Source organism: Protomyctophum bolini, assembly GCF_963924005.1.
Source record: "Protomyctophum bolini genome assembly, chromosome: 7".
NCBI lineage: Eukaryota > Metazoa > Chordata > Actinopteri > Myctophiformes > Myctophidae > Protomyctophum > Protomyctophum bolini.
In genome coordinates, this window is record NC_137868.1 from 31,621,551 (window position 1) to 31,644,444 (window position 22,894).

The window sequence follows — 22,894 nt, forward strand, 5'->3', positions numbered from 1 at the left end:
TGGTGGCTTGGTTGTAGCATCCTCTGTCCCCCTACCCACCCGTTATTTTTCCGCCGTAATATATATACACACACACACACACTGTATATTGTATTGTATATCTTACCGATGAATTGAGTAATGTACTCTTAACTAACTTAATTGTCAATAACGTATTCAACCAACCCAACCAACCAACCAATCAATCAATCAATCAATCAATCAGTCAATCAAAGCACAGCATCAAATAATATAAGAGTAAACACATCCCCGTTAGTATCACCACATCCGTAGGCCTATAAACTCATTGTAAATTCAATGAACAGATGAGATCTCCTTTAGTCCATGCTGTGAAGGCAGGAGATGGAGACAGTTTGAGGACGGAAATTGTGATTGGCCGGAATGAGATGATGTATAATGATAAGAGCGGAGAGCGCCCTTCACTTCACACACGTGTGATTTTTGATTTAATATAATATAATAAAATATTTGTCCACTTGCCAGAATGTGAACCCATGTTCAGTGAGTACAACAACATTTTATAAAAATGTTGACTATGGGTCCCCAGCATGTAGAAACGGCTGGATGCTAACTTGCATAATGTGAGGGTGTTGAGCAATATGTGACCATACCATTAACAACCTATAGAAGGCAAAATATTCAAAATTTCATCATGCTTTATGTAGCATGATGCCGAATTATGCTACATAAAGCATGGTGAAATTTTGAATATTTTGCCTTCTATAGGTAGGCTAATTGTTAATGGTATGGTCACATTATTAGGCCTATATGCCAATTCTGAAAATTGCTCAACATATGCAAGTTAGCATCCGGCAGTTATGCTGGCGACCTATACTAATTTCTAACATAAAACCTTGGTGTACTCAACATGTCCGGGTTCACAATGGTGCTCTAATTACATTTTATTTTTATTTTACCCTTTTCAACACTGACGGATTAGAATTCTCCAGCAAACATGCAAACAAGAGCAACATCCCCATCTACAGGTAGACTATGTTATATTTTATAATATACAATTATTTATTTATTGTGGCCATCTCGTCTCGAGTCAGCTCCACGTACTGTTTGATCAGATATTCATATTAATCATCAAGGCACCTAGGCCTTGATGATGAATAGGCCTATTGGTATTCAATTAGCCAGAGAACTCTCAAGTAGCCTACTACATTATGTATATTTTTGTATGAATGTAATTAAGTATAGTTCATTGACAATGTAATAAGTGTAGTGATTATAAATGGCTTCTAATTCTATTGTGTAAAACGTGGAATGGACCCACTTCTCCCCCAAAACCCAGGATCGATTCAGTTCTCTCAATTCCCACACCCACCCCCAGCTGAAATTCAGGGTTGTTACTGAAGCGCCTTCAAGTTACATGTGTGGATCTCTGTCGCCATCTACAGGGAATTCATTTCATAGTTCCAGTCCAGTCAAGTTACTCAAGTACATGATCTCATGTATATTGTAAAAAATGCATATGCTATGACACAATGTTTCCAAAATCGCATTCATAACGTTACTATAATAATGTTGTATTTATTTTATTTCTTAAAACATCTACCAGTTCTATGCTCTGGCCTTGGCGCTGTTCTGTTATACCGCCCCTCCTCGGCGCGCTGACGGAATGAAATGGAACCCACTCTGGACCGAGGCTACTCCTGACGGTAGTCATGTCATGTGGTATGTCATGTGGACGACGTAAACAGGAATTGAAAAGAAGAACGTCCAATTTTTTTCTTGAGGCTTGAATCTTGAGCTTACAATCTGTCAGGATATAAAAAACGTAGAGTTTACTTTTATGGGAAGCTCGCAGGATCCAAACGTGATATTTTCCACCCCTATAACGTCGCACCCGTCCCACGAACGTTTGTGCGCTGCAGCATCATTCAGGGAAAATCTCAAATGAAAGCTTTTTTTGTTCTTTCATAGGAGTGTCCAGGCGACCATTTCCAGGGAAGTGAGCTCGTTGCTGTGCATTAGCATCCACTATAATGCTGGACTTCCTTGCGGAAAACAACCTGTGTGGCCAGGCCATCCTCAATATCGTATCTAGAGGAAATGCCATCATCGCAGAGCTGCTGCGTCTCTCTGAGTTCATCCCCACAGTCTTCAGGCTCAAGGATAAGAGCGACCAGCAGAAATACGGGGACATCATATGTGACTTCAGCTACTTCAAGGTGCAAACATGGGCTAAATAAACACCCGTCCCCAAACGATTTAGTTTTTATATACAAGAGACCTACGGGTTATCAATATAATTTATCACGTGCTGATTGGGAACTTCTAAATAGCCAGTGACCTCTGAATAAGTTTTGGATTTCATATGTACCTTATTTATTTTTTCATACATGGAAAACATCTTAGTAGAATTAGAATACCTTGATTGTATGGAAAATAATATATCTGACATGAATCATGATGGCATCACATGCCAAATATACGATATTTTGGGAAAATTGATTACAGGAGATCAGTAGTCACTGTGGCCTGTGTGGAAGATTACTAATGTACTAATTATATTATAGGATGTTTGAGGTACATTGGGCATGACTTGCTGCTGCCAGGCTGCTTTGAAAAAATCAGCACCATTTTCTGCCCTCCTCCAGGGGCCAGAGTACTATGAAGGGAAGATGGAAGCCAAACCAGAGCTTCAGGACCTGGATGAAGAATTCAGGGAAAACAACATTGAGATCCTCTCACGATTCTACCTTGCTTTCGAAAGTGTCCACAAATACATAGTGGACCTCAACAGGTAACTGGAGTGGACATAACCACCAACCTGCTTCGGTCCCTTCAATTTGGTACACTCAAGTACTGTACTGTTGTGGTCTTAAGGACAAACTGAGAATGAATGGTCAGCCTCTTAAGTGCCATTTCTGGTTACACACACACACACACACACACACACACACACACACACACACACACACACTTTACATTGCAACTGGATGCTATATTATTTATTCTCTTTAAGGTATTTGGATGACCTACATGAGGGTGTTTACATTCAACAGACCCTGGAAACTGTGCTTCTTAATGAGGATGGAAAACAATTACTGGTATGTTCATATACTTATGTGATTATCACAATGTTGAAACATTTTCTGACATTTTAAGAAATAGCAGAACATGACACATTTTAAAAGTGTAAATATGGCCTATTTTGGCCATAGTAATTTTTTTGGATTATCTGGTAACAAAACGGCCATTTCTTTGTATGTATCAACAGTCATTTCTTGGTATTTCCTTTTTTTAAGTTATTTGTCTTATCCGCCCTGTGCAATATTTGTTTAAAAAGCCTACAAGAAATGTAATGTTCCGAACTTCCAATGTCCAATACCAAAAACACGATTATTTTGTTGACAACATTAATGTGAAATGAAAATCTAAATTTGGACAGCACAATATTCAAACACCATGTTTTGTCTTCACTCAGTGTGAAGCTCTCTACTTGTATGGAGTCATGTTGCTGGTCATTGACCAGAAAATTGAAGGAGAGGTTCGAGAGAGAATGCTGGTGTCCTATTATCGATACAGGTGTGTATAAACAACATATGCATGCTTACAACTTTCTAACTTACTGGTACAGTATCATGTATCTCACACACACACACACACACACACACACACACATTTGTAATCCAACCTATAGACCAGCACCTATGTTAATGGACTTTTCTTCCAATCTAATTCATATTTTCTTGTCCAGTGCTGCCCGTTCATCGGGTGACTCCAACCTGGATGACATCTGCAAGCTGCTGCGTAGTACTGGCTTCTCGAGTCAGCCTGGAGCAAAACGCCCTGCCAATTACCCAGAAAGCTTCTTCCAAAGGGTCCCCATCAGCTCTACTTTCATCAGCATGGTCATTGGGAGGCTGCGTTCGGATGACATCTATAACCAAGTAAAAATAAGTTTAGACGGAAAACTAGGCAGCCAAAGGCTCCTGAACAAATTAATTAAATGAAAGACTAGTTTATTCTCTTGTATTTACCCTGTTATATGCGTTTGTCTATTAGGTATCTGCCTACCCTCTGCCAGAGCATCGTAGCACAGCGCTGGCTAACCAGGCAGCCATGCTGTATGTCTGTCTCTACTTCACCCCCTCCATTCTTCAAACCCAGCAGGCCAAGATGAGAGAGATAGTGGACAAGTACTTCCCTGATAACTGGGTAAGACCCTTGATATTTCCAAAAGCATTTGAGCTCAAACAACCAGGAAAGGAGTTAGTATAGCGGTTTGACAATTTCTAGCAGTACAATAATTACATGTGTAAGTGGCAAGTGCAAATGTGTTCTTTTTTGTAGGTGATCAGTATCTATATGGGGATCACAGTTAACCTGGTTGAGGCCTGGGAACCATATAAAGCGGCCAAGACTGCCCTCAACTACACCCTGGACTCTGCGAACATCAAGGAGCAGGTTCAATGAAACACTAACCTATTGATCTCATGTATCTTAGTGCTGCCTAATGCTGAATAAGTAGGAACTACTAGTTTACTCTCAGAGAGAGTAATGACGGTTTTACGCGCCTTTCCATCACACCTGTGTTTTCATCCAAATATACTTACCCATAGCGTGGTATTGTTAATCTATTGATTGTTTTTGTTTGTAAAATGACTTTCCATTTTGACTTTATATAACCCTGGAATTCAACTTAAAGTGTAAATGTTAAAATGGTGATTGATTGTGACATGATTGGTTGGCTCTGTTCATGAACATGAGAGATGGCTACTAAAAATGTGAATATTATCCATATTGAAAGGTCCCTTTAATGATATACCCATAACCCATCTGCATGTAGGCAACTCGTTATGCAGCTAGCATGGAGACTCTGAAGCCCCAGGTACAGCAGCTACTAAAGGAAGGTTTCCTCAGAGAGGAAATAATTTTGGACAACATCCCCAAACTGCTGAACTGTCTGAGGGATTGCAATGTTGCCATCCGCTGGTTGATGCTGCACACTGCAGAGTCAGGTGAGGACTGCTATAGGCAAGAATGAGGATCTCAGCTCACATGATTCTCCAACAGTTTGACACAGAGGTTCCTGAGCCAAAATTCAAAGTGGGTGGTGGCCGCAGGCCAAAATGACCACCATACGTTGAGTATTCAGAAATGTATTTATTTATAGCTTCTTAGTTTGTGAAGCTGCACGTTAATATGCCATAATCTCATAAACTAATTTCCTAATTTGATTTAGGTGGTGCAAGCTTTGTCCTGGTGGCTCCATTTTAGGCAGCTCATGTATTGTCTTGTGATGTTTCTCTTGACTTGGCCACGTCAAGGAAATGTTTGTATATTTTTTTTATTGGTAGCTAAAATTGGGAAACGAACGGTCTGAATTTCAGACATGGCTGGGTCCAATAAGTTTGAGCTATATCAGTTTTGATCCCTTCACCTCCATTTCTAAAACCACTGGAAGGGAAAATCATAGAATAGATTGCCTCTGTGCTCAAAGTAATTTTGAGAGAATTTAATGAAGAAAGTTTTAGCCCTTTGAAAATCAATCAAAAAGTGATCGAAAGGACATTTTAGCAAAAAATACGTTATTCAAGTGAGTCACCGCCTGTCTGTCTTTCAGCCTATGACCCAAACAATAAACGTCTGCGACAAATCAAAGACCAAGTGATCAACGACTCCAAGTACAACCCCAAGATTCTCTTCCAACTCCTGCTAGACACTGCCCAATTCGAGTTCACACTTAAAGAGGTGAGAGTCTATCCTCATCTAATAATGTATATCTCATCTAAAAAAGGGAGATTAATTACTGTTTAGTTTCCCCAAACATGTTGGGATATTGGGTACTTAGTGCAGTGTGTTATCAGAATACTTGAAGGCCAGTGTATTACGTCAGTTATGTGTGACACACCATCTAGGGATAGTTTTGGGATCTCCATAAATAGTCCAAAAGTTGACACATGGACAGACTGTCTGAAATGTATAGATAATATTACACGAGTGGAGATAATGCCAAATGTTTTCCAAAATGGTGACTAATGGTGACGAATCAATTAACTGCAGTTGGTACAAGGTTTTCTTTGTCAATTGCCATAAGATATTGCCATATGAAAGAGCATATCATTATAAAAGGACATACATTTATTTATGTTCTAATTACACATCTGCTTTGACTAATCATTGCTATGCCAACACTCCATATGGGCTGTCCCTTCTCCAGATGTTCAAGCAGATGCTGTCAGAGAAACAGATAAAGTGGGAGAGCTATAAGAAGGAGGGATCAGAGAGAATGACTGAGTTGGCTGAGGTCTTCTCTGGGGTCAAGCCTCTCACCAGAGTAGAGAAAAATGGTGAGATACACTAACTATATAGTCTATATGTACCGCTAATTAAAACGCATACAAACATGCATAGCTCTAGCTAGGGTAACAAGAACACTCGGCGGATTTACCCTTTTTGCCGACTTCTCAAGACAAGTCGGCAAACCGTGGAGAATATTCGGCAGACTCTTAAGAAGATTCGCCGCGCGACGACTCTTCTTCAGATTCTGCCGAATATTCTCCACGTTTCGGGGCACTTTCAGCAAATATTAATCAAGTGATCGGGACGGGACGGGAATGAAAGTCAACGGGAGCGATGATAATGATCATTTTCAGGAAGGAAACAACGCTCGACGCGGTGCTCAGGCTCACTGCTGGCTGCCTGCTGTAGCCAGGGGGGTGGAGCTGGGTGGACCGCAGTGTTTGAAAGTTTCAATAGTTGTCACTGTACAATACTTTAAAACAGTTGTCATGTTGCACACAATCAATTTGGTCATAGCAGCCGCTGAGCCGCCTGTAGCCTCTCCTCTCCAAGCAGCAGCCCACAGTGCCTGCACCGTGAGACCGCAGTGAGAACGCTATAGCATTGCAAGAAGCTAAGGCTTAGCTGCTAAGCTAACACAACACCAGCCATGGTGGTGGTGATGTTAGCTTAGCGTAGCGTAGCTTGCTGCTGCTTGGCTGTTCAACTTCACTTCATCTCTGCCTATAATTTTTTCTTATTGTTACCCTGACACCGGAGCTGCAAAAACAGACAGATCTACAAGCTCTACAATCTCAACTATCCAACTCCTGCGTTAGTCAAAACTAAAAGCGAGTGACAGTGAGACGAGCATGTCGACCGTAGCAATGAATGGAGACCTATTTGGAATGATTAAATCCATTATTGGCCTGGAGAAAGTTACAGCCGCTCCGCCTCCTCCTCCTCCCTGGCACGGTACAATTAGCCATGTGCTATATGACGTTTTGTTTACCCTGCGACAGGGACTGAGAGAAATGCCACCGAATTCTTAATTATTTTCCTTCTCTATATGGGCACACTTGTGAAAGCTGAATGCTTTTGCATGCTTTTATTGATCTGCTGTCTGATCAGCGTGCATGATCATCATGCAGTAGCTAGATGCGCGCTCCAGTGCCGAGATTTCTTCCCGTTTCGGCGACTCTTCGTCACTTTCCGTCCGAGTTCTCAGACAGAACTCGGACCGGAAAGTGACGAAGAGTCGGCGAAAGGGGAAGAAATCTCGGCAAAGATGAAGAAGAGTCGGCGACCCGAGTTCTCCAGTATTCCTAGCTAGCACAGGCATAATGCTGTTCAATGCCCTGCTCTCCACAGAGAATTTACAGGCCTGGTTCAGAGAAATCTCGAAGCAGATTGAGTCCCTGAACTATGAGGACTCTACAGCTGCCGGCAGGAAAACTGTACAGCTCATTCAGGCCCTGGTTGAGGTAAGTAATATACTGGTCTATCATCCAAGCTGTCCCCAGTACAGATCTTGGTACACAGGTTTGCGCACATATGTAAGTGGCATGCAGTGATGTTTTCCCACTTTTTAATGTGATGTTAGCTTGTACTGTATATATAAGGTTTGTGAAAACAGGAAAGTGTGTGTGTGTGTGTGTGTGTGTGTGTGTGTGTGTGTGTGTTGTCCTCACTAGCTAGAAATGTAATGGGCGCTAACCTGTTTTAAACGGTGTAGTTCCATCTCTGTTTACTTTACATCCATGATAACTGCATTGTTTACAGTTATCTTTTTTCTCTTTTTGTCTCCAGGTCCAGGAGTTCCATCAGCTGGAATCCAATCTTCAGGTGTGTCAGTTCCTGGCTGACACCAGAAAGTTCCTTCACCAGATGATCCGTACCATCAACATCAAGGAGGAAGTCCTAATTACCATGCAGATAGTAGGAGACTTGTCTTATGCATGGCAGATCATCGACAGGTACTGAATATATATTTATTTAGAGGCTTATATTTGGCAGATAGCTGTTCAATGCATGGACGAACAATGTTCTTGTTAAAATACGGGAATACCAATGTGCTGGCGTTGGGGTGTTGTTGAACATTAAACAAGCATTAATTCATATATATTGCACGCTTTTCATCACAGCAGTTTTTTTTCTTTGCAGTTTCACATCAATAATGCAAGAGAGCATTAGAGTCAATCCATCCATGGTCACCAAACTGAGAGCCACGTTTCTGAAGGTTAGAACCGGATACTGCATAAACGTGGGCATGTCTAGATATTTTTTACTTTCTTCTGTTGAAGTTTCAGGAGTATACTATACATTTTAATTCATTTTATTTTATTGTGACCAGCTGGCATCTGCATTGGACCTTCCATTGCTGCGTATCAACCAGGCCAACAGCCCTGACTTGTTGAGTGTTTCCCAGTTCTATTCTGGAGAGTTGGTGGCTTATGTCAGAAAGGTACAGTAAGGCTATGATTTCACCCAGTATTTACATACCGGTATTACAGCACTGATCTCTCTTTCTAATGTCATTAATGATAATAATGTATAATATAATCTTAAATAAAATATACACATAACCCGAGTTGCAAAATCTGGAACTAGCTGGACCAGTGCTTCTTCAAACATCTGTTCTACCATGTTGTAGATGCATAACTTAAGTCTAAGTCTTAGGGCAGAAGACATGATTCCCTACTACTCTGTCATCTGCCCATGGGAGTTACTGTCACTGGTGGAGTGTTAAATCCTACTGCGCTAGACAAGTTTAATCAGCTAGCATGCTAATAAGCCAGCTGCTTCTGCATCTTTTGTTGCAGCTCCAATCCTTCAGGCAGACGTTCCTGTTCATGCTCAGCAGATGTACTTTTTCCTCCCCCCGTTTGCAGGTACTGCAGATCATCCCAGAGAGCATGTTCACCTCCCTGGCCAAGATCATTAAACTACAGATCCATGACATCATGGAGGTGCCCACACGGCTGGACAAGGACAAGCTGAAGGACTACTCTCAGCTGGGGGCTCGTTATGAGGTGAAGCAGCATATTGTTAAAGTTGTGGTTTACCATGCAGACACGGACATTATACTATGTCATTACACAGACATCTTTGCGAGTATATAAACATTATTTTCTATTTTATTATTATATAACAGAGAAGTAAACTTGGTAAATATAATCACTCATTACAACAAAGTAGTTACTAGATGAAATGTTCCAATTTCCCCTTGTAGGCACATTTAGATTTTAAATTGAAAAGATGAATTTACTGGGCTGCTATACTCACTTTGTGCCTGTTTGACTATCTGATAGATTACGGGTAGATTATCATGTTATGTGTGGGCCTAAACATCCCGTTTGTGTTTCACATTATTACAGGTGGCGAAACTCACCCATGCTATCTCCATTTTCACTGAGGGGATCCTGATGATGAAAACTACACTGGTTGGGATCATCAAGGTAAATGCTGTAATCATCTGAAGTTAGGCATTTTAGCAGATGCTCCTATGCAGAGCGACTTAAGAAGTGTAAGATTGGAGTAAATGCTCCAAACTTTATGACTGATTAATACTTGGAATATGCTGTCATATCACATGCTGAAAATAGCAGATCTACGAGTTCACAACTTGTCATGTTGTATTGTGCTGTGAGCATGATGTTTGTCGACAATAGTCGGTGGTCGACAAGTGGTTGAGGAATTACAGTTCTAAGAAAACAAGTATGTGCTGCAAAATATTAAGATTTATTTTACTTTGTATTTGTATTTATTTAAGAACGTGTGTATAGCACACACAAAGTTAATTATTAGGATAGCAAGTACACCAGCATCTATTAAATCTAAATAACACAACTAACAAGGAAGGATAATACAGGACCAATAGAAATAGGACAGGATGAGGATACAAACTGTATTATTAATAATGACACATGAGTTAGCAATTGTAGCTATGTTTATTCCATGGTTTATGGACCTTGTCTCTCTAACATGCAGTCACGGTTTGTGTGTAGGCTTTCCGATAGTGGTTAAAAAGTTCACTGATAGTATGTTATATTTTATTGTGCCATTAGGTGGACCCTAAAAAGCTTCTAGAGGATGGCATCAGGAAGGAGCTGGTGAGGAGAGTGGCGTATGCTCTGCACAAAGGACTCATCTTTAACCCTAAAGCTAAGGTCAGACATCTTAAGTTGTTTAAAATTATAATGAATAGTAGACGGAAGGGTCTCTGCAGATACAGACACCGCCCACACTTACAGCGGGATCATTAATGATGATTGAGAGGTACTATATTTCTAATTTTCTATACATCGTTTTTTTGCGTGGAAAGTCCTACTTGATACCCTTAACTTAATTCACAATAAACAATATGTACAATTTGTCAACATTAATGTTTTCTTTTTTAGTCTTACTGTAATCTTGCAGGTCATATAAATCTATTGATCTGTGCTACAATGGACAGGTTTCATCTTGATTAGTACTAGTAATATCAAATGGTTATTGACTAATCCCAGGACATGGATAATGTGAATCAGTGTTTTCTGGTCCTGTTATAGAAGATAAAATCTAATAAAACAGGGAATAAGAAAGTTATATAATTTATAGTAGGTGCTGAAATGAAAATCAAACCTTTTCTTTCCATTAGCCCAGTGAGTTGATGCCCAAGCTGAAGGACATGGCAGCCACCATGGATGGCTTTTACAGATCTTTCGAGTACATCCAGGACTATGTCAGTATCTATGGTCTCAAGATTTGGCAGGAGGAGGTGTCGCGCATCATCAACTACAACGTAGAGCAAGAGTGCAACAGCTTCCTCAGAACCAAGGTTAGACCCCAAAAAAATGGTTGGTTGTGTTTTCAAAGAGCCATTGTATTTCACTTCTGTGGTTGATTTGACTTATTTGACTGGTTGCCCAACTTACCTATTTCTAGATCCAGGATTGGCAAAGTGTGCATCAGTCCACCCACATTCCTATTCCCAAGTTCCCCTCCGTGGATGAGTCTGCCACCTTCATCGGGCGCCTCTGCAGAGAGATCCTCCGAATCACTGATCCCAAGTAAGATTCTTCAGAGTACTAATATTATTATTGTTAACAATATATTGTTTTAGTTATTTTTATTTCCAATGACTCACTATATCAGATGCAAACTAGACTGCTTCTGACGGCCGAATTGATCCATATCATTGCTCATACATTTGGTACACCCCAGTGTAATGATGCGCTTCACATAATTATTTCACAGAAATACACCTTTATTGATCTCCTCGCTTCTAAACAATGGGATTTGTTTTGAAGTTTTAAGCATTTAGTCTTAAGCCTTATTCATAGTCCAGTTTTCGGTGAAGAGGTGACCACCGAAACAGTGGTTAGTAAAAACAGAGAGATGTGTTGTGTGAGCGGTGACCACCACTGCGTGACGTCATGTTGTAGTTTTCGATGGTGACCTCTTCACTGAAAACTGGATTATGAATAAAGCTTACAGCTTCTACAGATCCTGCAGTGTTTATTAGCTGTTGGGTAAGCATTTCTCCACCTGAACATCGCCAGTGTTTATTAGTTGCCTGTGTGGTAAGCATTGCTCCACCTGAATATCCCCAGGGTAACTTGTTTATTAGCTGTTGGGTAAGTATTGCTCCACCTGAATATCCCCAGGGTAACCTGCTACATTGACCAGATGAACACCTGGTATGACCTGAAGAGCCACCAGGAAGTGACCAACAACCGGCTGTTCTCTGAAATCCAGGACACTCTGGGCACCTTTGGCCTCAACGGACTGGATCGCCTACTCTGCTTCATGATTGTTAAGGAACTGCAGGTAATTAGCCTGATTAATAATACACCCAAGTAGGTTTCAAAAACACAACATTGGATCGTCTGTTTAGTGTGTAGAATGTAGATTAAGATTGGGATCCTATACAACGTTTCAGTTAGCACACGATTTGGTTGTAAACTCTGTTTTTGCTTCAAAATAATAATAAAGCTTTTATATTCAGACTTGTCTGCCTTTCAAGGGAAAAACGCATTGTCTCAAAGAACATTACTTTGCAGCAATAAAACTCATGCAGCTTGCTTTTAGTTGTTTTAAGCTCTGCATACGGATGTTAAGCTTACAAGTGGTGTCTGTCTATCTCAGCTGTGGTACACAAAATTCACGATATTGAACTGTTAGTTCAGCATTCACGGTTCACGTTATGGAGTAAACCCAATCCACTGTGTCACTGTCTGTGGTGCTGTAATGGCCATTCTGTGTGTTTCTGTATATGCGTCCCTAAGGACATTTTGCTGGAGCAGATGGTACTTAAACTTTGGTTGGAGCGAGCGGTCAGAAATAAACTGCAGGCAGACGGAATAAAACCATTTTTCCCATCAGAATTTCCTAATGATGATTCAGAAGGTGATTCTGAAGGACAAAGCTGTGGTGGATGTCTTCAAGGCCATGCTGTCTGCTGTCAACCCAGTGAAGGGCATTGTGGGTAGGTAATTGGCTTAGCGAAAATACAATAACCAAGAATCGTATACTAATAATAATCTTATAATCAGTCATTAAACAACCTCATTTATGTTTGTCTTTCTCTGTTAGCTAATGCTAGCAAAGTGTATGCCAATGCTGTGGCCAAAACACAGAAGATCTGGGGGTCATATTTGGAGGCAATAATGAAGGTATGGTCTCTGTTAGTATGTTCATCAATAGACAAATAGATATATTTGACTTAAATGCAAGTACTGTACTAAACTGAATTGAGTTATTTCTTCTAACTTTCTACTGTGTGCTGTAATCTACAGTTATAACAAGGTCATGCCATGTAACATTAAATCTTAAAAGTAGCATACCGGTTTTTTGCAGGTTGGCCAGATGCAAATTCTCAGACAGCAGATAGCCAATGAGCTGAACTACTCGTGCAAGTTTGACTCTAAACACCTGGCTGCTGCTCTGGAAAACCTAAACAAGTAAAGTCTCACCTAATTTACTGTAACTTCACATATGCATGCTCCCTTTTGTCACTCATGTTAATCAATACGTGGTGTTCCTCCACTAGAGGGTGTTCAGAGTCAAATATCTCCCCATTCCTGTCAGTCTATGGTACTGTCTTTTTTTATGGGCATTTATTTTTATCGAAATTAGTAGCCTACAGCAATTCAGTCACACAACTCCCTGCATGGTAAGGTCACACTTACCATGCTTAAAAGACGAAGTGGCCGCACACACTAATGGCCAAAGTGCAGACATTTTTATTATAGGACGCAGAAATATGACTTAACTATATTAACCATGTCATAATAATAGGCCAAGTACAGACCCTCTCGGTCAGTTGGGATGTTTGCCAATCAGCCCAATTTATTATAGACGTTAACTGCAGCGCCAGCAAGCTATTCTGTGGCCAAAGCATATCTAGAAGAGGCATCATCAGCAATGCCTGTCCTGAGGTACGACATAAGCACGTTAAAACCTAAAAATTAAGATGATACCACAAAACTGTTTTTTTAGGTCTCTCCTTGCAGATATTGAAGCTCACTACCAGGACCCTTCTCTGCCCTACCCTAAGGAGGAAAACACTTTGTTGTATGAGATCACTGCCTACCTGGAAGGTGCTGGCATCCACAATCCACTCAACAAGGTTTGGATATTGGACATTTACCCAAATCTTGATTTCAATATTCATTTTAAGAAGAAGAATAGTGAATGAAAGTTAGGTCTAACTGTTATTTTTCTTGACGTATCTTACAGATTTATATCACCACGAAGCGCCTCCCCTATTTCCCAATCATCAACTTCCTATTTATCATTGCTCAACTGCCTAAACTACAGTATAGTAAAAATCAAGGTGAGTGAGTATTTATTATAAGTCAGTTTGGGATTTCAGCTATAAATACTCTTGATAAGTTAATGTATTAGTTGTGTTATCATGTTTAGCACTCTGGCAATGGCAAAATGGGGTTCAATAATGATGACCTTTTATGTAGGAACTTCACCAACTATTTATGAGTTGATTGATAACATTCAGTGTATTTCCTAATGGCCCCTACCCCTACACATTTTAGGACTTTTAAAGTCTCGGTGTGCGGTCGCAACCCTGTTCATACTGCTGATATGTCCAGTCGGTGAGAGAGTCAAATATCAAACCTGCTAGATATTCAGAAACTCTCGGCAAGGCATCGGCCAGCGCATTTATCGCCGTTGGATCTTCTCGCAGAGCCTTTCACACAGCGAGCAAAACCTTGCCGATCAAAGCCCGATCTTGCATCAGGTCGGGGGTTTTGTCGGCAAGCACCAAAAAAGCTCCCCGACAGCATAATTGGAGCAAATATCGTGCAGTGTGTAGGGGGCCTTAGAAAGGATTGTTCAAGATTAAACCTGGATACTTGTATTAATCCTATTAAAAGATCTAGTCCTAATATCTCAGGTGCCTTAAATCTTAATACTCATTTATAAATATAATTTCATATTTGCTGTTTTGGGCTAAAGCATAATACACACAAATTGATTTTCATCAACTTTACACCGTTCAATGTTCCTGCAAGGAACGCCACCCACTATTTTACAGTCGGGGGACATCGCTGCATAAACTGGAGCTATAATACCGTAAGTCTGTAACCCAAATGAATCACCAGAGTTTTTCCGTCTCTCATTTCACTAGGCATGACGTGCAGGAAGGCTGCAGACCCAGTGGACTGGGCTCCGTTGGTACTGGGCCTTGTCACCCTTCTCAAGCAGTTCCACTCCAGATACACGGAGCAGTTCTTGGCTCTCATTGGTCAATTCATCCGTTCCATAATGGAACAGTGTACAAGGTAGCAAAACTGCTATTTTGGACATATTGCTAATATTACAGAACATTTTCAGTTGATTTAAAGTTGATCACTTTATTCAAAATGTATAATACTTTAAAACAATTTAAACTTCATTGTCATGCCATTGAAAGTTTAGTAGTTGATTTGTTTATCATGTATACATTTAATTTGATCTTGAGTACTATAAAGTATATTTAATAATTTGTCTCAATTCATATTTTGTTATTTACCGGTATTTCAATTCCACTGCAGTCAGAAGATCCCTGACATGCCTGCTGATGTTGTGGGAGCTCTGATGTTTCTGGAGGACTATGTGAAGTACACAAAACTGCCACGCAAGGTTTGACATTTACAACTGCACCATTTTCCAAATGACATTTTTAAACCTTTATTGACTGACAATTAGAGTGACAGGAACCATGCACCAAATTGCCCGACCAGTCGGGAATCAAACCAAGAACCCACAGCCACAATACTAGAGGGAGCGGAAACAATGATCTGGTGCCACCCACAAATATGGGTAAATTCACCTTCCGCAGCACTGCTATTCAGGTGTGGAATGCTCTGCCGTCTTCCCATAAAACAAGCAAATCACTGGCCTCCTTTAAAACAGGCCTAAATTTTCACTTGTCAGCAGGTCAGAGGGAGAGCAGGTGATCGATTGCTGTTTTAGATTATTGTTCATGACTGTATATGTGTGAGTACATGGGACCTGAATGGAAACGAGACCGCAAGGTCTTCGGAAATGCTTTTGGACCAAAATTCCTGACTACCTTGTGCTGTTTGCATTTTTATATTGTCTAATAATATATTAAATCAATCAATCAAAACTTGCTCGCTGATCAGGGCCTTTTGCACCCACATGATATGCACCAGTGACCACCGTCCCTGACTCCCTAACTGCTTGGCTATCGGGTCACCCAGAACCTTGTACTTTTTAATATAGTGTGTCATATGTTGTAGGCAGTGCTGTAGTCTAGGACACTAGGTTTTATCAGACGGTAATTATTCCCTGGCCCTGCGCGACATGCACACACATAGACTATACACTCACGCGTGATCAATGGATGAAATGATTAGCAGACGTTGTTTAAATGTATATTTCTTGTTTCTGTTTTTCTAAAGGTGGCTGAAGCCCATGTGCCCAGTTTCATCTTTGACGAGTTCAGGACTATACTGTGAAGATCAAGCTTTAATTGTCACCAGGACTGATGACATTTATGCTTTTGTCTGTTGATTTTCTACTCAAGAATTTTTTTGACCAATAGTGTCTTCAAGCATTAATATAAAATTGTAAATTGATATAAAAACGTTACTAAATAACCAATTTATGCCAACATTGTGTAGGCCTACTGTACTGTTGCTTTGTGCCATTGCAATGCCTAAATTAAATTCAGTGTTTTTTTTATATAAATCTTAATTCCTGACCTAATCATTCTGTTTTGTTGTTTCCGTTATTATTTAATTACTTTCTGCAAAAGGCTAATAATGTAAAGTCATGTTTGGGTCAATGAGTTATATACCGCCGGTACATAGATAGAGAGGGCATAGATTTAGACTAGACGGTTATAATATTGGCTCGGGTTCAGAGCTTTTATTTTGGACCATAGAACTAAACGGAAGTTTATACTGATGACGCATTCCGTACGTAACTTACGCACCGAGACGTTCATATTGTTCCCGGGTCTTCCTGCTTTTGCTCATTTTGCTGCAAGAATGGCTGTAATAAGTTATACTTAAAATGAACATCAAATAAGACTGTTATTGAGTACTACTTTCCACTTATACATTGCTAGTAGGGTAGTTGTTTTGCACTACTATTCGTTGCAAGCAAACAAGAGTCAGCGTGCGAGGCTTGTCGAACATTTTCTACTAAACTCAAGTAACCTAACAGGAGGTGTGTGTGATCATGACTTTAAGCTCGGTCAAAGCTGCTGTGAACAGTCTGAAACAATGTCAGATGGATATTGGGACTGGAATGGACATTCTAACAGACGTGGCTATGGACCTGGCCGAAGCCGACAGTAAGTTAAACTTAAGTTCATATATCTCTCAGACATGTCAGTAGTTCGCTCAAACAATGCCCATTTATTATTTATTTTTCATTTTAAACGCAGGTCCAACTGTATTTCCTCCTGTTACAGTGTTGGTTGGTGAATATCAGTAGCTGACACGAAATAAACTGACCCCGATCTCAACCAGAGCAAATTATATCTGTCCCTCCCCTAGCCCTGGTCCAGTCAGTGCTTACCAGGGATATCCCCTCCCCTAGCAACTGAAGTCCCTCATTATGCGTATCTTTCACAGTAATGCTTATAGGCGACATGGTTCTCTATTCATTGTATTCTTCAACTCGTGTTACTATATGTGCTGTCAGTTTTTAGCCGTGCACAATGTGCAGACAATGCATTTCATCTGCATCGGCCACATATTCATTCATTGCCACTTTCATTTTGTAGCAGGAGAGGATAAATCTGGCATCAAGAAACTGGAGGACATGGTGTTGGAGTGCGCCAAGCTGGATAGAGACATCAACTACTTTGTTGACACTGTACAGCAGGTTACAGAGGTGACATTTGACTGACTAATTGTTTTCCTCATCCATTGAATAAGTCACCCTGCCTTAAAAAAAAATATATTTGGTGCTTATGGCAATTATATGTTACAGAGTAAATTGTTATCAATACTTGTGGAGTAGTTTAAAAACATTTATTTCCCTCTGTAGGCTCGTGAGCAGCCACCAGAGGCAATGTTCAGGCTATCAGCCGCTGTGAGAGAACAGTTTACAGAGAAAATACACAATCTTCCTGATAACGACCTGCGACGCCATGTGAAAGTGGCTGCCTTCAAGGAAGCCATGATCTCAAGGTCTCTCCATGGTAAGAACTGCAGAATGTATATCTACATTATTAATAATATATTAAACTATACTCTAAACTCTATATATTCTAAACAATCAAATAAGGCTGAGGTATCGGAGGGCGTAGGCTGGTAGAGCAACGTAGGAGGGGTTAAGGTTTTTCTAAGTGTTGGTGTTTGGAAGCACTCGTTTTCATTAATGCATCGTGCTGCTGCCTCTTACATTATGTGCAAATTCAAAACGGGTGGTACGCAGGGCCGTTCAGTGAAACCAAACTCCAACATTTCGAAAAAATAATCACCTGCACGGAATTTCTGGACAGAAAGTAGCTCATAACATGTCTACGGTGGAATTGTATGAATCAAATGCTTTGCAGATTGAAAGAGCATAATCCAAGCTTGCATTACAGCAATTTATATTGTTGTTGGAGTAGCCGATTTCTTTTCTCACCTCCTGTCTTTCAGCAGCCCAGCCTAGCCTGGGCAAGAGCTCCATTGACTGGGTTGCCCAACAGACGCTAAGCTTAGGGGACGCGTTTTAGCGTGCACCATACCGTGGCATACCTGCGAGAGTGTGAAAAAGTATTGGTACCATGCCGTGGTACTGCGTTCTATGAGCATTACACCACTGGTTGCAACTGTAGATTCAATCCATTATAAAATATCTAGTTTTGCAAATTGCGGCTAGTGGAGAGGGTGGCAGCAAATATTGTCTTTTGTCATTACAGCGTGTCCAAGTGGGAGCATGTAGACTAGAGCACCGGTTCTCAAAAGTGGGGATTCTTGAGAGGGTTCTTTCATTAAAATTAGGAACAATTTTAATGTAACCACTTTTTATCAGCTATTTTTGACCAGTGATTCTCAAATATTTTCATGTATTTGGTGGTCCTTGAACCACTGGATGGGTGTCAAACAACCTTTTTAGGTCATGGAACAGATCGGTTGCCTTCATATGATTTACATTTATTTCAGTCATAGCCTAGGTTTTGGGAGCTTCACCCTTTCCATTAAAGCATTTTAAATCAAACCTTTGCAGACATAGTACAAATGTAGACCTGTTAAAACAAATTATAAATGTTGGCTACACAACTGCACCCAATTTTTGGAAGCCTGAATTTCCTTGAAGTGACCACATTTACAGTAACAGAATAGTCAAAAATACCCATGAATCACAGTATTATCACACTCAATATCATAGACATATAAAGGTAGACGCTCTGTTGCACATGTGCTCAAGGGAGGGCTCTGGAGCGTGTGTGCTCAAGGGAGGGCCAGAGATTCCTTGAGAAGCACCATGGAAGCATGAGCATGCGCCACAGAGTGCATGTTCGGTTCTGACAAGTCCCGGAAAAGATGCGCTGTGATTAACCAGTAATCACTTGAGTGGCAGCGTGACGTAGTGTGTCTTCCACACTTCCGCCGTACTTTCTCCCCCAGTGTAAATTGTTCCGCCCCTCCTTCGACGCACATGGCTCCGACGAACTGCAGCGGCCAATGAGGCATCTATTCTTTTAATATCTATGCTCAATATTTTATTATGAGTTTTGTTTACATGTCACAGTGGCAGTGCACCTTAAAGTGTCACATTTCTCACTTGCTCATGCTGCTTCTAGACACCTGACATTAAAAACATCACAGCCCAGTTTCTGGGCAGTTGTGAATTTCAATTAATAATGTAATTTACTGTAGATGTATTCATTTGCAAGCGCAGTATGAATTTGTTAATGTTCATTATGGAGAAAGACTGCTCGCAAAGATATGTTATGGTCAATGTGCAAACAATCTTTAAGGCAAAGTCTGTCATCTTACTTTGGTTCCAGCCTAGGTATTGATAGAATGAATCCTCCAGACCCAATTTGACATCTTATGTTTTAAAAACCGAGTTACAGAACTACAATTTCCTCCAGCTCATCTTATGCTGCATTGATGGTGAACTGTGAACATCCAAAAGAGCAATATTTCCTTCTCAAGCTGAGTAATTTGACACTATTCAGAAACTCACTTTCAGCCAATTATTTTATCCATGTACCTGTCCTTGTTATAATTATTCCCATGAGCAACACGCACAGACTGCAGAGAGGGCCAGTGAATGAGCTTGATTGCTCTGAGATTGCATCTCCCAACCTAATTTAATTTGAAAGGCACGGATGCTGTTGTAGTTTTCCTTAATAATGTTTCTGTGGCCTTGCATGTTAACATTAGGCAATTTTATTTTTAAGTGCTCTGTTATATCCACCAAAAATGCAAAATCGTGAAGCCAATGATTCTGGGTCATCCAACTCTGCAAATGGCTTCCCTTTCTTGTTCATTATATCCAGTGCAGGCATTTTGAGAAATTTACCCAAACAAATTGCAACATAAGTGCTTTCAACAGTTTTTGTATATTAGTAACAACATTACAAGTCCCAGAAGAAATCCCAGTGGTGGAACATATTGAAAAAAAATCTAAAATAGGTGATGGTACCGTTAACAGCCTATAAGACAAAATCTTGAAGCTCGTTGCGTTTTGAAGCACCCAGAAGGACCGTCTACTTCCGCCTTTTTTCGATTTGGGCACCAAATTTTGGTGCCCAAATGCGTAAGTGCAACCGAGCGCTCAATGTTAAAGCCCAGCTGCACGGGGTTTCCGCGTCATGAATACACGGGTCCGCCTGCAGTCCTTCCTCTTACAACTAGGGCCCAGTGCTTCAACGTTGCCTCACTGGCCCCTTGGCTAAAACGGCCATAGCCGTCATCACAAATGTGAGGAAGTCATCACATTTGGGCAAGTGGGGGTGATTTATTTAGTGCAGTTTGTTGTAGAGAATGGTGAGTGTTGCTGTACATACTGTAGTGTAGATAGATAGATACACTTCACAAATAGTTTTGATTTGTGAATATATGTAGTATACATAGTGGTAGATTGACAACACTGAAGTAGAAGATTAGGTGGGCCAAGCACCAACCTTGGGGGACAGACACCATAGTTAACAGGATATGTGGTCAATTTATCATTAATGCGTATGAATTAATGTAAAGGAATATATATATAATTTACTGTTTATCAAATCTTACCTCAGTTTGCTTGAAGGTCTGGTGTTTTTTTTCCAGACTGGAGACGCAAACGTTAATAATAATTATAATTTTGTCATTTGAAAATGATAACGATGTGTTTTCAGCCACAGCAGCAGAAGAAGAGACGGATGAGGACGTTGACGTTGCTGTGACTCAGAGCGAAGTCAATTTAACTTGCCCTCTCACACAGGTAGACCTTAGAGTATATATACTCACACAGGTAGACGGACATAATGCTTAAGTCATGTCCTCTCACACAGGTAGACCCTCTCACACAGGTAGACCTTAGAGTATATATACTCACACAGGTAGACCTTAGAGTATATATACTCACACAGGTAGACGGACATATAGCTTAAGTCATGTTTTGTTATAGACTATGAATAGCATGTGACTGTAGGTTGCCTCAGAAAAAGCACATAATTACAATTAATTGTGGTTAAATGGAATTATTCATTATCACATTTTCTTTTAAGAGCCATTCACACTGAGCAGTACAGTATAACACAATAATGTAGTCGATGTCATTTAAAACTAACTGAAGTTGATGACCGATTCCGCACCACAACTATAATGACAGCGAAGTGTGTGTGTGTGTGTGTGTGTGTGTGTGTGCGAACTCTGACATACAGTAGCTGGACTGTCCAGTGCTGTTTACAGAATGTTATCGTTCATTACTGTGGAACCTTATCGTTATTGTGTTTGGTGTTTAGTTAACGTAATGGCCGTTTAGGCCTTTTAATATGCTGTTTATTATTAGAACAAAAAATGAATGATGTTCTTGCCTTTTTAGTGTAGTTATTATTGTTGCTTTCGGCTGGAAATCATGTCCAAAACCTTTGGATAATCATTATTTTCTTTCCCAGATGGAAATGGTGAAACCAATGAAGAATAAGAAGTGTAACCACACCTATGATGAAGAAGCCATCCTGCTTATGATCAGGAAAAGACACAGCCAGAAGAAGAAAACTCGGTTTGGCTCTTCCCCTTTCTTCTCTAGGTCGTCCTCCACTTCCTCCCATGTGCATCTGTGTTTGATTCCTGCAAACAACATTACATGTTTAGGGCAGTGGTTACAGTTTCTGCTGTTAACAGTCTTGAGAGATTGAGTAGCCCAATGATCTATCATCTATCCATTAATTCTACAGGAAATTCCATTGCTAACAGAACCATTCCTCTTTAACTCTTTTCTAGCTGTCCTGTTGTCGGCTGTGGGAACGGAGATGTGAAAGAGTCTGACCTGATCCTTGACGAGGTGCTGAGGAGAAGGATTCAGAACAAAAACAAGAGATAGTGAAACTGGACGGTAATCTACAGGTGTTTGTATTAGATCTAGATTTGTCTAATTTTATTTTGTTCTAGAACTCAGTGCCAACATTTTGTTCAGGAGGTGCATTCGCTATCGTTCGTTGTTCTGAATTTCTCCCTATATCTCATTATTTAATGTATTTCTTAATGTATTTTTGTAACAAAACAGTTTATCAATAAATGTACAGTCAGTCTGTAATAATATACTAATATGTTTAACTGTAATTCAGAACTAAAGTTGTAACATCTAGTTTTACGGTGTGGCGCTGCAAGAGCTTTTGTCGGGTGGAAGTTACTTTTCAGGAGATAGAAACGGCAATATGTTGTGTTTTTAAACATTTCACTTAGATTTTATAGTGGAAGTATATGGGGTTCTGAAAATAGTCATATGTCATAGATGCATCATAGACAACTGACAAAATGTACCGTATATTCTGAGAAAGTAGAAATGTAATGTGTTCTATGATATTGCAGTAAGGTAATAGAACCACAAGAAGGCAGCCTCCACATGGGAATAGTATGTCCTGTAGCAGGCAATAGTAAAGAGTAAATGTAATTTGAGGTATTGAGGTAACATGAAGAATGAATAGTATAATATCCTACAGTCCTGATCACATTGCGAAAGAGCAACAGATCATGGCATGATGTAT

The 22,894-nt window shown here is 40.2% G+C and overlaps 2 protein-coding genes across 5 annotated transcripts; both read left to right on the top strand.

Annotated features, from left to right (window-relative positions):
* Positions 1-1,693: 1,693 nt before the first annotated feature.
* On the top strand, positions 1,694-16,445 carry washc5 (WASH complex subunit 5). Of its 3 annotated transcripts, XM_080767734.1 has the most exons (29): positions 1,694-1,783; positions 1,930-2,177; positions 2,607-2,752; positions 2,975-3,059; positions 3,437-3,537; positions 3,710-3,902; positions 4,018-4,170; positions 4,306-4,419; positions 4,802-4,973; positions 5,579-5,706; positions 6,176-6,305; positions 7,609-7,721; positions 8,047-8,213; positions 8,401-8,476; positions 8,591-8,701; positions 9,129-9,269; positions 9,615-9,695; positions 10,305-10,406; positions 10,877-11,056; positions 11,164-11,288; positions 11,886-12,048; positions 12,604-12,706; positions 12,814-12,893; positions 13,078-13,181; positions 13,720-13,849; positions 13,960-14,056; positions 14,870-15,023; positions 15,276-15,363; positions 16,149-16,445. In XM_080767734.1, exons 2-29 carry the CDS (start codon positions 1,992-1,994, stop codon positions 16,203-16,205), a joined length of 3,480 nt encoding a protein of 1,159 aa, XP_080623860.1. In that variant the 5' UTR covers positions 1,694-1,783; positions 1,930-1,991; the 3' UTR covers positions 16,206-16,445. The 3 variants fall into 3 exon arrangements, with proteins under 3 accessions (XP_080623860.1, XP_080623859.1, XP_080623861.1); XM_080767733.1 differs by having other exon boundaries at positions 1,710-2,177; XM_080767735.1 differs by having other exon boundaries at positions 1,710-2,177; positions 10,305-10,349.
* A 256-nt stretch (positions 16,446-16,701) lies between these two features.
* Positions 16,702-22,396, top strand: nsmce2 (NSE2 (MMS21) homolog, SMC5-SMC6 complex SUMO ligase). 2 transcript variants are annotated; one of them, XM_080767169.1, is made up of 6 exons: positions 16,702-17,047; positions 17,483-17,592; positions 17,749-17,902; positions 21,041-21,126; positions 21,803-21,909; positions 22,131-22,396. In XM_080767169.1, the coding sequence occupies exons 1-6, from the start codon at positions 16,933-16,935 to the stop codon at positions 22,228-22,230; spliced, it is 672 nt and encodes a 223-aa protein (XP_080623295.1). In that variant the 5' UTR covers positions 16,702-16,932; the 3' UTR covers positions 22,231-22,396. The 2 variants fall into 2 exon arrangements, with proteins under 2 accessions (XP_080623295.1, XP_080623296.1); XM_080767170.1 differs by having other exon boundaries at positions 17,486-17,592.
* The last annotated feature ends 498 nt before the right edge of the window (positions 22,397-22,894 follow it).

Bases quoted from the DNA above. Each gene is read 5' to 3' on its own strand.
- nsmce2 (XM_080767169.1), top strand. From the start codon at position 16,933: ATGACTTTAAGCTCGGTCAAAGCTGCTGTGAACAGTCTGAAACAATGT. The intron at 17,593-17,748 runs GTGACATTTGAC...TTCCCTCTGTAG, and splicing joins CTGTACAGCAGGTTACAGAG to GCTCGTGAGCAGCCACCAGA. The intron at 21,910-22,130 runs GTTTGGCTCTTC...ACTCTTTTCTAG, and splicing joins AGCCAGAAGAAGAAAACTCG to CTGTCCTGTTGTCGGCTGTG.
- washc5 (XM_080767734.1), top strand. From the start codon at position 1,992: ATGCTGGACTTCCTTGCGGAAAACAACCTGTGTGGCCAGGCCATCCTC. The intron at 11,057-11,163 runs GTTAGACCCCAA...ACCTATTTCTAG, and splicing joins ACAGCTTCCTCAGAACCAAG to ATCCAGGATTGGCAAAGTGT. The intron at 12,894-13,077 runs GTATGGTCTCTG...GGTTTTTTGCAG, and splicing joins ATTTGGAGGCAATAATGAAG to GTTGGCCAGATGCAAATTCT.